The sequence below is a fragment of the Tauraco erythrolophus genome, chromosome 8 (assembly GCF_009769465.1).
Source record: "Tauraco erythrolophus isolate bTauEry1 chromosome 8, bTauEry1.pri, whole genome shotgun sequence".
Taxonomy (NCBI): domain Eukaryota; kingdom Metazoa; phylum Chordata; class Aves; order Musophagiformes; family Musophagidae; genus Tauraco; species Tauraco erythrolophus.
Genome location: NC_141472.1, coordinates 33,964,374 through 33,978,309, shown reverse-complemented (window position 1 = coordinate 33,978,309; position 13,936 = coordinate 33,964,374). Strand labels below are relative to the sequence as shown.

Genomic DNA, 13,936 nt, shown 5'->3' with positions numbered 1-13,936 from the left:
GGTAGCCAGGTCCCCCATTTCCTTCTGGAGAGGACCTACGTTTTCCCTAGATCTCTTTTTATCACTGACATATCTATAGAAGTTTTTCTTGTTGCCCTTGATGTCCCTGGCCAGATTTAACTCTATCAGGGCTTTAGCTTTCCTAACCTGATCTCTGCTTGCTCGGACAATTGCTCTGTGTTCTTCCCAGGCTACCTTTCCTTGCTCCCACCCTCTGTAGGCCTTCTTTTTGTGTCCACGTTGGTCCGGGAACTCCTTGTTCATCCAAGTAGGCCTCCTGGTGTTCCTACCTGACTTGGAGGAGGTGATCCTTGAATATTAACCAGCTTTCTTGGGCTCCTCTTCCCTCCAGGGCCTCATCCCATTGTACTCTACCAAGGAGATTCCTGAAGATGCTGAAGTCTGCTCTCCTGAAATTCAAGGTAGTGAGCTTGCTGAGCACCCGCTTTGCTTCCCTAAGAATCTTGAATTCCACCATTTCATGATCACTGCAGCCAAGGCTGTCCTTGAGCATCACGTTCCCCACCAACCCTTCTCTGTTGGTGAGAACAAGGTCCAGCAAAGCACCTCTCCTCGTTGGTTCCTCTACCACTTGGAGAAGGAAGTTATCATCCATGCATTCCAGGAACCTCCTGGATTGCCTATGCCCTGCTGTGTTGTCCCTCCAACAGATATCGGGGTGGTTGAAGTCCCCCGTGAGGACCAGGGCTCGTGAATGTGAGGCTGCTCCTATCTGTCTGTAGGGGGCCTCATCCACTCGGTCCTCCTGGTCAGGTTGCCTGTTGCAGACCCCCACTACTATGTCCCCTGTCCCTGCCCTGCCTTTAATCCTGACCCATAATCTCAATTTTAAGTTGATCTTTATTTCACAGATGTGTCTTGCACTTAAAATACTTATTTAATCTTTGCAGGCTTGGTAAAGTGAGCTTGGTTTTGAATGCTTTTAACTTACGTTTTCTTTATCACACTGTCATTCTTCCAAGAGCACTTCTCTTCATCTTCAATTTAAAAGATAAGATTCATTTCTGTGAACCAAAAGGTGTCAGCTGACAAATTACATGTGTTTTACTGAATTGATTGCAATTGCGATACTTCTTGTTTGGATTAATAGCTTATTTTTGTCTGTGGTTCTTCATCTTAAAACAGTACCTGTGTGTCATATAACTTACATTGTGTTCTATCGCTGAGAATATGCAGCCTAACAGTATGAGTTCTCGTCATTTTTCTGTGAAAAGCCAGATGTTTGAAAGCCTGATTTAGTAAGCAGTGCACTCACTGTACCAGCTTCTGATATGACTCAAGATCATGACTGAAAAACAACTTGAGTGCTTTTGGTTGCATGACTCTGCTAAGCTTACTAGTCAGGGTGAGAAAGAAAAAGTTTCCATGTCCTTGGCAATGGAGAGAACAAGACCAATAAACACCAGTAAACTTCTAGCCTGTCTTCTGGGCAGCTGCTGTATCTTGCCAGCTGTCGTAGGATTCTGCGTGTCACAAGTCTTCCTGCTTTTGTTGGTGAGAGTAGCAGGCTCGTCTGCACTGTTAAACACTCAGTCTCTCTCTCTCTCCATTTGCCTGCCTACCTTCCTGCCAGGAAGTAGCTTTAAATCCAGGATTTCGGCAATTCATACCTGATTTCAGAGTGATATGGCAGTATCCTCCATGTGGAACAACCTTCTGTGCTGTTTTCCTCAGTGGCTTGAGCAGACAGATTAGGGCCACCGTGTTCTCACACTTGATACTGTCTGTTCTCCTTTGAATGTGTTTCAGCACCTTGAGTTCTTCTAGTACCTGTCTACGTCATTCTTCTAAAGAATCTGCACTGAGCTTACGTTGTCATATTTCTGTAGTGTGAAACAAAAGCATAGTGAATGACAATCTGTGTGAGATGTACCCTGAGCGTGGATTAACTTGGGATAAAGACTGAAATGAATAAAATGTATCTGCTTGTTTTCCTTGGAGGCTATTTAAAGCTACGTAGTTAAAAAGCCCTACCCAAGAAACCGGTCTCAACCTTAGATCTTTTGCACCATCTCTTAGCAAATAATGGCTCCGTGGGAGACAAATTCTTAAGAACTTCAGTTCCTTCTCACATTTCTTACTTGGCACAGGATATTCCACACTGATAAGATGATAAATCCATCTTCATTTTCTTCTTTTAGGATGTTGTTGCAAGATCTCTCTGGGAGATCTGCATTGGTGGAAAAAAATTCGGCCTTAGTGCTGTGCCAGGATTTTTTTTGTTTGTTTGTTTATGTTATTGCTGAGAAACTATCAGTATGGTTTCCCAGTTACCTCCAAAAGATACTTCATGGATTATATAATGTCTGCAGGTGGCTGTGTAGCATACTGGCCATGCATTTTCCCTTGAAGACATGTGAAATCTCGTTCTCTTACTGTGAAGTGGATGAACTTGGGAGTAAATTTGTCACCTAGCACTACCTGGTTCACTTAAGGCGTTAAGGAATTGTCTGTATTTGAAAACAGATGCAGCAAAATTCAAGAGTAAGATTTCAAAGTTCTTTACGTTAGAATTGCAGAAGAACAAAAAAGGACAAATTGCAAGCATAAATGTTCTGAACAGAATTTTTCCCCATGTTCTCCTCCTGTCACAGGCTTTTTTTGGTCCCTACAATGTGCTTTTTACGTAGGAAGGAAGAAAATTAAAAATGTTGATGATATTGTCATATATAAACAGGTTTAGCTTGGTGACGCTGTCCTCCTGACTTCCAGCAGAGGAAGGCTTACTAAAAAAAAAATCCAGTTGACTGAAAAGCTTCTTTCTTTGGCATGCCTCGTAAAGATTTGAAACTCAGAGAAGTCAGACTGTCCTGTCTGTCAGCTTTTCTATGATACATTTGGAAATTTAGAACCTGTTACAATACAGAATAGGGACAAATGTTCTTTCATTTTCAAGATACACAACATGAGTTGCTGCCAGAAGGTGTTAACGGGCTTTTTAAAGTTTTTTGGGGGGTGTGTGGTGGGTTGGTTCGTTTCTTTGTTTGTTTTTTTAAGAAATTGGATTAATTTTACTTTCAGAAGGTCAAGAGCTAATAGTAGTATTTGAAACCAAGTGTGATGTAGGAGAACTTTGAGATCTTTTCCAGCTGTTCCTGCTGGTGGCTGGCATTCCTATCAAGTACTCTAGGATCTCACCTGAAGAAAGACCACTATTTATTTTGTAAACTCAGTGTAGTTTGTTATGAAGAAATCTTCACAAATGTTTAAGATACATCAAGAATTTTCAAGAGATTTCCTGATATAGACAATGATTTGGAAAGTGATCAAATGGATCAAACTGAAAATTGAAATGTAAACGTTTTATGTACATTCAGTCTTTCTGCATGTTGGCAGGCTGTTAAACTGGCAGGGGATTACAGTGGTGCAGTTCTGCAGGGGGTGGCCCTGCCAGTTCTAGGCAGAGAGACTTGATTTCTTTGGTTATGAGTTGTCATCGAGAGCTGCAGGGAAAGAAGCACGGCCTCTGACTTAAAACTTGACTGGAGATGGAGCCTGTCACCATGCTGCGCTCTTACGGGGACGGAATTTGAAGCCGATGAGTAGCAGTATACGAGCATCACATTCATATCGTAATTACGAATGCATCAAAATCAGAGGTGCTGATGCTGTCATAATGCTCCCCAAGGTTCCGTCCCGTGCTTTGGCAAGGCCTGCTGTGTGGTGTCCGACTCCACGGTGCCTCTGCTCCCATCCCCGCATCTGCAGGAGCCTTTGCATAGCCTTTGTCCTCCAGCTGTGGGAAGATAGAGGGAAGGAGGAAGGATGGATGGATGTCTGTCTGTCTGAAGGAGTAGACCAGAGCAGTGTAGAACAGGTAGGAGTTGTGCGCCTGGGGAATAGGGTGAGGGAGACTGATTGCTGTGACTGAACATCCAGTGCGCCGAGTAGAAGAGTCGTCTTAGGACTGCCTTGCATATGTAATAATAGGTAGAATAAGAAGATGCTGCCACTTCCAGCTTCACAAACCCTGCTGCCCTGTGTTAAAAAACAATTAATGTCATGGCACTTGTTGGAATATTACGGTTTTATATCTATCTGTGTACCATAAGTCAGTGTACTGCCATTGCTGTTCATGACTGGAATTCGTATTTCCTGACTAATGCTCCTGCTTAGTGGGTGTGAAAGCAAATGCCTTTTTTATGAACAGATTTGACCTCTATATTCTTTATTTGATATATACGTTCAGCCAGAAAGTTTCATTTTCATAGAATCACAGAATAGTTTGGGTTGGAAGGGACCTTTAAAGATCCCCGTGTCCAACCCCCCTGCAATGAGCAGGGACATCTTTAACTAGATCAGATTGCCTAGAGCCCCAACCAACCTGACCTTGAGTGTTTCCAAGGATGGGACATCACCTACCTCTGTGGGCAACCTACTCCAGTGTTTCACAACCCTTATTGTAAAAACTTTCTTCCTTATATCTATTCTAAATCTACCCTCTTTTAGTTTAAATCCATTATCTCTTGTCCTGTTGCAACAGGCCCTGATAAAAAGTTTATCCCCATCTTTCTTATAAGCCACCTTTAAGTATTGAAAGGCCACAATAAGGTCTTCCCAGAGCCTTCTCTTCTCCAGGCTGAACAGCCCCAACTCTCTCAGCCTGTCTTCACAGGGAGAGGTGCTCCAGCCCTCAGATCATCTTCGTGGCCCTCTGGACCTGCTCCAACAGGTCCATGTCCTTCTTGTGTTGGGGACGCCAGAGCTGAACGCTGCACTGCAGGTGGGGTCTCACGAGAGCAGAGTAGAGAGGCAGAATCACCTCCATTGTCCTGCTGGCCACGCGTCTTCTGATGCAGCCCAGTTTTTTCTCACTTGTGGATATTAAGATGTTCCAGCAGCTGCAGTATGCCCTGGGGTAGCAGCACTGAAAGGGCACTTAAAGGATGAGGAAGGAGGGAGAACAGGACCAATATGAAAGAGGCATTTGTAAAAGACAGTCAAAATGGAAAAAGGGAACAGAGTAAAAAAGGCACACAGAAAAAAAAGTTTTCTAAAGAATGAGAAGGAGGAATTAGCTATCATTTAATTACCAGAATTTTGCCAGTAATCAGAAGGCACTTTGATTTTAAACTTTTGATTGGAAAGTCTTCAATTGTGTACGCATGCATGTGTGTGAAAGGAGAATATTTTCACGTTGAACCACGATACCAACTTTTTGCGTTTATTTGGAAATCAATTTTAGCAGTGCATGTGTGTGTATGTTGAGTACTGACAGTTATAAAATGTTTTTAAGTGAAAAATTTTAAGCAAGAGCACCAACTGTAGATGTTTACTATTAAAACTTTCTTTGTAGGTTATTGCACTTAAGAATGAACATTGAAGACAAGCTGGGAGGATTATTTCTTAAATGTGGTGGCATAGACCAAATGCAGTCATCCAGGGCTATGGTAGGGATGGGTGCAGTATCTGACCAGTCTGGAGTATCGGGAGAACGGCAAGAGGCAGTGCTTCAAGATCGGACTATGGCGCACCAAGAAATTCTTGCGACAGACGAAGTGTTACAGGAAAGCGAACTTCGACAGCAAGAGATGATTTCACATGATGAACTCATGGTCCATGAGGAGACGGTAAAAAATGATGATGACATGGATACGCAAGATAGACTTCCTCAAGGGCTGCAGTATGCTGTTAATGTCCCTGTAAGCGATTTCTTTGTGAAATATTGGAGAAATTACTAGGAAACTTGATCTGATAGTCTAATCCTACTCTGGCAAGAATATATTAATTGCTTGTTTGGATTTCGATTATCAAAATATTTATGACTGGATGCTATTTACGAAAATGTCATTTGCCTCTGGCTGTGGATAAATTTTGCCAATTAAGTATAATCTTTAAGTATCTGTTTTAAAAATATTTTATAAGCAGGCTGTTACTATAGAATTAATGCGTTAAAATATGCTCTTTTAAATATATTTAATGTTCAAGGGTAACTACAAACCAGAATAAATAGCGTTATTAAAAGGTGCATACTGTTTATGCTGTTCATAGTACTATTTAGTTTCTTCTGCTATAGGAAGCATCTTGTGTGATTTCAAAATATGTGGACGCTTAGCAATTGCATTCACACTGCAGGTTGGACTGTGACACTTCATACATGACCATAAATATGCCCCTCTTTGATATCTCATAGAAGGTGTACCTCAGCTTTCCCAGAGAGAATATAGATGACTTCCTTTTTGAAAACAGAGCATCTGTCTGTAATGCAGCACACCATCACTGTTACCCTTCAAACAGAAAGGATAATTACCAGGACTTTAAAAGTAGATAGCTTTATGTACAAAGAATAATCTTTAGAAAGGTAGCATTGTTAAACACTACTCTGTTAGCTGTAGATCAGGTGATTCAAGCATTAGAAAAATGTAAGAGTATCATGTTTTTTATCAAAGTTTACATTAGATTATTTTTTTTGAACAAAACTTCATTAGCACTATTCTTGTTTTCTTAAAAATACTTCTGTCTTAAATATATAATAAACTATTCCGTTAAATCTTGCAATGACAACACACGGACTAAAGTAAAATAGGTATGAAAAACTGAATGGTTTTACAGATGGAAGTGATTTTAATATAAGAACTGATCTCAAAATCACCACAGGTCGGAAGGAAAAAAGACTTTGGGAGATGAATGAAAGGATACATCAAAATGTCACTGTAGAAATTAACTATGCCCTTTTTACTTCAGATACTTATTATTCCTTTCACTTAAATTTCTGAAAGAATGAAGCCACAAGATAATTCCCTTAGAAAAAGGTTTTCTGTTTCAGCAGTTTGTCATCTTCTAAAATTGAAAAATTGCTTTTCTGTAGTGAGAACCTTACCTGAAACTGGCACTTGGTATCTTAACAGATCAGTGTAAAGCAAGAAATTACCTTTACTGATGCATCTGAACAACAGAAACGAGACAAAAAACAAATACGAGAGCCAGTAGATTTGCAGAAAAAGAAGAAAAGAAAACAGCGTTCACCAGCAAAAGTAAGACATTGATTTGGCAAAACCAAGATTAAAAGAACCTGAAGATTTGGTTGACTATGACTAATTTCATTAGCATTTGACGTAGTTAGGCTGGAAATTGTTTGTTTGCTCAGTAAAGATGCAGTTCTGAAGTTCACCAGAGACCCAAAACAAAACCTGATATAACAGTGTTTTTCTTTGAACTCTTCGTAGCAATATGAACCCTTGACATATTTTAACGTCTGTCTCTCTAGGCAGTTCTCTCTCCAAATATTTTTTTTTAAATTGTGAGTCAGTAGCTTTGTAGACAATTTATAAATCATTACTCTGTATCTATCTAATAATAGTTGTGCTTTTATGTGAGCCTGATAATTATATATGCTTCATGCATAGTAGTGAAAATTTTTAAAAAGAAATCTAAAATGGTAGTTTTGAAAAGTCTAAAAAGTTTACTAATATATATAAAATAATTTACCAGTAGGGAATATTCCTGTGGTCATAATCATCTTCATATATGTATTTCTTTATATCAAAAGATTCTTACCATAGCTGCTGGTTTGTTACTTCAAAATTTGTTTTGTAGATCCATTCATGAAGAGTATGTATCCCTGTATGTCTGAAAACAATTTTCTTCTATTGAGACGCACTTCAGATAAAACCAGAATCATTTCACGTCATGAGGTAGCAGTGTTATATCTTCTAGTAATTCCCCAAATCAGTATTAATCTTCAGACTTAAAATAGAACATATACAGGCTGCTCTGATAGGCAAAAATCTGTTATATATGATCACACAGCAGCATTAAAATAAGCTTACTCTGAAATCAACGCAGACTGTGTATACATTGAAGGAAAACTCACCCTAACCCCAAGAAAAGCTCCAAAACCTCCTTTTTGTTGGCCTGGTATTGGGACCCCTCAGTCCTCCTCAAAGCACTGTCAAATTAGGTTGCATCTGTAGTGTTCTTGGAAAGTTGAGGAAGTGTTTCGGATTGGGTGTGGAAGCAAGTTCCAGATCCTGTGCATCAAGATCCTTTTCCCTTCGATAGAAAAAGGAGACCTAGGTTGAGTACCTCCACAGATCACTTCCATGGAAACATGGCAAGGTAGGAGAGGCGTGTGTTCCTCTTTCTACAGACACGTACTTGCATGCTTCCTTTTTATCTCCCAGTCTGTCAGCGTTAGTCTTTTGAGATGCCAAAAGATTGAAAAATGATCAGGAGAATCATTAAACAGGTTCTTTTTCAGTCTCTCTTCCTTTTTTTTCAAACTTGTCAGAGCAGAAAGGCAGAAAGAAGCCGAAGGACTGACATAGGTGAGAGCCTACTGCAGTTTAAGTTAGAATTCCCAGAGTAACAGGGTTGATTTTCCATCCAAAGAGCAGCTGGGACTTTTACAAATGGAAGTCAAGTAACATACTGAAACATTTTAAATTTTATTTTATATTGATATAGTCATCATCTAAATAAAAAGTCAGTAGCTTTTATGAATCCCATCTACTTTTCCCTCATCCATGCACACAAACACGTGCACACACATACACGCACACGTACGCACACACACACGCACAAGCTTTTTTTTTGCTTTTATTAGGAAGACTGCACTGACGAAGTTACCTTTCTTTATTTAAGAGGTGGTGCAATGAATAGATGCAGTAGAAGAGCCCATGTTTAGGATAACTGTGAAATTAAGTGTGTTTTCTGCACAATTATTTTAAAGTTTCAGTATACTATATGAAAAAATATTTCATAAGATGTATTTAAATTTATTTCGAATAACCAGTCAGTGTTTTATTAGCTGTATGTTGTTACAGAACAGAGTTTTTTATACTTGTCTGTATCTGTGACTTACTGGAGCTGTAACATACCAGTCTTAAAAACGTATGAATGTGCTTGTCCTTCAGAGTGAATGCACAAGAATTTGTTAGCTTGAGACTTTCACTCTTGCTGAGTTTTGATGCAGCAGAACTAAAAATTGTTTAAGTAGATCCTATAGTATTTGCTATTATTGCAAGTTAGTTATTGATTCTCTCATCACTGTCATTATCATAAAACCTAAAACATCATAGCTAATCAAATTGCAGATGTGTTTCCCCAGCAGACCTTTATTTTTTGTTAATAGCAAAGGACTAAACTGTTTATTTAAGATTACTTAAGCTCTCCTTTATATTTCTGTTTCCAGTTAAGACTTTTGGAAATGTAATTTGTTTATTGATTTTCTTATTCTCTTGCCAGAGATAGTAGAGAGTTTGGGGTTTGTTTTTTTTCTTTTTGACAAATTAGAGAAAATCTATGATGAGCTTTATAGAATAAGGTAGATACGGTGCATTTTTTCCATTTAATTTTTTTTAACTTTATATGAAAATAGCCGTTTTGTTTGACACAGAAACAATTGAGTGTGGCAAGTTGAATTCATCAAGGGGATGCTCTGATATGTATATCGAGTCAGCAATATTTTATTGAGTGAAAAACTTGAAAGGGGAGAAGAATGATACTATTTTCTTGATTGTTTGGCTTTGGGGTTTTGGTTTTTAAAATATAATTTTGCCTTTGAGACTATTGGAATTATGTAGATGTAGATAATTTATATGACTATCCTGGATAAGTTTTAATATCTTCTAGCAAACATTTACAGTTGTGATTTGAAAAAATAATATCACTTTTCGCTTTTGCTTTAAGATATGATTATCCATGGTTCAGTGCCCAGAGGTGGTTTGGTTACTTTGCATCCTTTTCAACAGACGGACAGAGTAAACAGTAGCATCTAAAGTGACTCAGCTGTGAATAGGGGAGCTCTAAGCTGATTTTCCATGAGCTGCTGTTGTCTCCGTCCTGTTGAAATACGTCTTAATACACAAGACACAAGTTGGATTGGACTGCAATTGGAAATGTATACTAAAAGCCTAACACATAGCTTTCTAGAAATTAGCATTGTTTTACCTGAAATATTTAAATTTTCTGCATCGAAAAAATTAATAATTTTTTTTGTAGTTAATAAGACGTCTTTAGAGGGTAGTGTGAGAACAAATTTTACTCTTTTTAAAATAGATCCTTACAATAAATGAGGATGGATCACTTGGTCTGAAAACCCACAAATCTCATGTTTGTGAGCATTGCAATGCTGCCTTTAGAACCAACTACCATTTACAGAGACATGTCTTCATTCATACAGGTACTGCTTGACTTCAAATTTGTCTTTTCTGCTATATAAAGAGTTGTTTACTTATGTTAAAATGTTTTCAGCTCTATGCGAATTTCAGTTTTAAGAGTGTAGCTAACTTGGCATCTAAGCTTAGAGATTCCATGCACCAAAGTGTCAAAAGAATACCAGAAAAAGAAAAAAAAATCAACATATGTTTAATAAACTGAAGACCTAACTGTTTACAAGGTTTCTTTTCTTTCTTTATCAGAAAGTAATGGGTTGACTTGTAGCCTAAGTGCCAAAATTGACCCCTTTGTAAAATGTGCTCCGGCTGCTTATTTGCCTGATGAGGTATCTCTCTGGTTCGGAGAAGTGAAAAAGGTACTTACTATTATAATAGCTTGCCAGTGTCCTGAATGCAGTCTTATGCCAGCATCACGATTGATCTTGTTCATGAGGAAATTACAGCCGTTTCAGATCATTCTTCCATGCTAGTCTTAATATGACTCTTAGGATCATGGAAAGAATTCTGCAGTTCTTATACGTAGTAAGGCTAATGTTTTTTGGTGTTAGAGTGTTTTTGGAATTCGCTCAGATGCTGGTTTTTTTAATAGACGGTTTTTTATACCTCAAAAGTAGTTATCAGAAAACAACAGTGTGTAGTTATTAACTTATGGATGTGGAATTATATTGTTCAAGGTGAAAAACCATTTCAGTGCAGTCAGTGCGACATGCGTTTCATACAGAAGTACCTGCTACAGAGGCATGAGAAGATTCATACTGGTGAGTATAGTGCCTTGAGTATCTTTACTGGCGTGCTTAAAAACTGTTTCCCCACTCAGGCAAGGTTTCTGGTAATAAGTATGCAGCCTAGAACCCTGCTGCAGTTTGTTTTAACTTAACAGATGTAATAAAACTTTAAAAATTAAATTAGTTTTGTGCTTTCAACTTGCTCCATTTTTCTTTGGCTGTAAAGTGAGATTAAACTCTAGTAAAGCAAATCTGGAAGTAGTATTCTATAAATAACCCCAGAGTAGCAAATCCTGAAGTTTGTGCATTCATAAAAGTCCAAGTTTGTTAAGCAGTCCTGTCTTTTGTTGTATCAAGTTAATTCAGACAAGGGGAACTTCCAAGTTACATTTTAGTAGATTTATGTATTTATTTATTTTGGAATTTGATGGAAAAGTGCCAGGACTAAGATGGCCAAAATGCCTAACCCCAAAGGTTTTAGTATCAGCTTTACTTTTACTTTTTTTTTTTTTTTTCCCAAATGTTTAATTCAGAACTGTTCTAAAAATAAGAGCCTTAGTTTGAAAATATTCAATATAGGTCGAATAAGGCCTGAAGTTTTAAGCCAAAGAGAGTTAAAGTTTGTACATGTTTATTTTTTTTATCTTCTTGCACTGCACAAAACCACGTTCTTTAACAGGTTTGGCTTCATTGGGTTTTTGGCATTTTGGTGCATGGCCTTTCAATCCCTCTTTAAATATTTTGTAATATGGTCCCTTTGGACTAGATGCCAATTTCTCAGCCTCTTTTTCAGAAAAGCAGAGCTGGTGAATGTGCACAGTGTTTCTTGGCTGTAGCATTTAAATGGATATGAAAGCTACTAACACGCAGTGCAGTGTGTGCATGTGTAAGAGTTGAGAGGGAGAAAAAACTCTGCAGAATGAATTTTCAGAGCAGTGTACAGGGAGTTACATGCACAAATGCCCTGTTGTTTATGGGATTTTTGTATCGTAGGTTGCCACAAGTCCAGACTAAGTAGGTTTCCTTCAGCCAGTCAGCCACAGAAGAGTCCTCCATTCTTCTGTCCAGTGTCTTTGTTCTGCTCCTAGGCTTTCCTGTGACTCTGAATTGGTGAACCATGCTGCCTTCACTTTGTGTAGATACTATTCTTGAAAAGAATGCTCATTCACTCTCTTCCGTCTATCTGCTCACTGCCCCCCACCAAAAAAAAGGCAAAAATTTAAATGCAGTCTTCACATTTTTTCAGAAGTTTGTTTGGTTGTTTTGTTTTTTTTTTTAAATGAAGATTATTTCCTGTACATGGCTTTGAAAATGAGAGTCTAGGCAATACAGTTAATTAACACTTGTCTGCAAGTATTTTACAAATGGATTTAATTATCTTTCAAATTCAACTTCTAGCTCTAATGAGAATTCTGTGTTGATTGTAAGCTTTGGAGGGAGGGTGTGGTGGTGGTGGGGTTGCAGGTTTTTTTGCCAGCTCTTACACATACTAGTTGTTGTTTAGCAGAAAATAAGCTGCCATTTAACAAATTAACCATATTGTTAACTGACTCTTAGATAACTATGTTTGCCTCCTTTCCTCAGCATCCTGAGGTATAGTTTGGTTGTTTCTCAGAAAATTGAAGATGGTGATTCTGTTCAAATTGTTGGATTATGGTTGTTTTCCTAGGCGACAACTAGTAGATGGTTATGAGAAAACATGTAAGACTCAGCTTCCAGGAGTGGACAAAGCTTTTTCGAAGTCCGTTTAGTTAGCAAGTATTTGACTACCGCTGAATTTTTGACATGGCCCGGTTATAGCTGGTTGGCATTCTACATACCTGTCTGTGCCTTCACTGGTATATGACAACATTCACTACTGGGCCTTAGCTGTTGGTGTAATGTCACACTGTTGGTGTAATGTCACACTGTTGGTGTAATGTCACACTGTTGTTCAGGACTGCATAATCGAACACATCCAGAAAAGCTGATTTTTCTCTCACCAGAAGGTGAGCAGTGGGTCTGTTTTTGACTTCGGTGGAAGTAAAGGAAAGGTCCTTTGTAATATTCATACTCTTTTAAGAAATATTTGGTATAAGTTCAGTACAGTATTTTTTCTTTTTTTCTTTGCATATTTATCTCTCTGAATGACCACTTTTAGCACCAGCTTTTGTACACTGATGAAAAACAGGATGTTTCTTGCTCTGCTAAAGATGTTTGTCAAATTTTCCAGTTTATTTTAAGCCAATCGAAGACAGTGGTAACACTTAGAAGCCCCGTTTTATGCCTGTTACAAGCCTTGAATTTACAGGTGCTCCAGCTAGTGATTTGAATTTGGTTCCCTGAACCACTCCTTCAAATGAAATGTTATGAGGGAGTTAGGAAGCAATCAATGAACAGCCTTATTCTGTGTAAATAATTAAATAGTTGCATCTAAAAGCAGACATTGCATTAATACAAAATTCACTTAGTAGAAATAATTGTACGTAGAGGAAGGCAGCAGTGCTAGAACCCTGCCGCTGAACATGTCACAGATGACACAGAAAATCACCATTTCAGTTGTAAGAGAGTCAAGTCATTGGTACACAAATATTTCCATATTTTGAGTTTACTAGGCTCGCAAAGATGCTGAATGTGGTTTTTTTTCAAATATGGCTGCTTACTTTTTGCTTAGAGATGTTTCTGTACACCTTACCCATTCATACATTCATGTGTCCTAATTCTGCAACCCACCTTACTTTCCATTTTAAACACAAAAGATGAGATTACATTTAAAAAAAAAAAGCAACATTGGGGCTGACAATTCAAGCACCTCATTATTCAGTCATGCTGCTTTTTTATTGCCTCCTTTGGTATTTTATAATTTGTATTTTGTCTGGTTAGATTATAAAATCCCTGGGGGTTTATAATTGTTACAGCCTTCATACAGGTACTATTTGTACTACACTTTATGAATAGTTCTGTTGCTCAGTTTAATAGATTTCCAACGTAGACACAAAACATAGGCTGTTTTCATAAATAATGCATATAATTATCGTATTTTTAAATTTTGACCTTTTTTTTTTTCTACATCTGATTCTTTCCCACTCACCA

General features: G+C 38.2%; 1 protein-coding gene across 3 annotated transcripts in view; it reads left to right on the top strand.

The window, feature by feature from the left end:
- The window catches only part of ZNF148 (zinc finger protein 148), a 41,479-nt gene that overhangs the window by 22,321 nt on the left and 5,222 nt on the right, over positions 1-13,936 (top strand). Inside the window, exons 1-5 of one of the 3 annotated variants that reach the window (XM_086615662.1) lie at positions 3,811-3,838; positions 5,318-5,663; positions 6,870-6,995; positions 10,021-10,144; positions 10,814-10,897. In XM_086615662.1, the coding sequence (XP_086471788.1) occupies positions 5,334-5,663; positions 6,870-6,995; positions 10,021-10,144; positions 10,814-10,897 (664 nt within the window). In that variant the 5' untranslated portion in view covers positions 3,811-3,838; positions 5,318-5,333. Of the gene's footprint in view, positions 1-3,810; positions 3,839-5,317; positions 5,664-6,869; positions 6,996-10,020; positions 10,145-10,813; positions 10,898-13,936 lie in introns of those variants that run through there. The other 2 variants (XM_086615664.1, XM_086615663.1) reach the window with 2 other exon arrangements.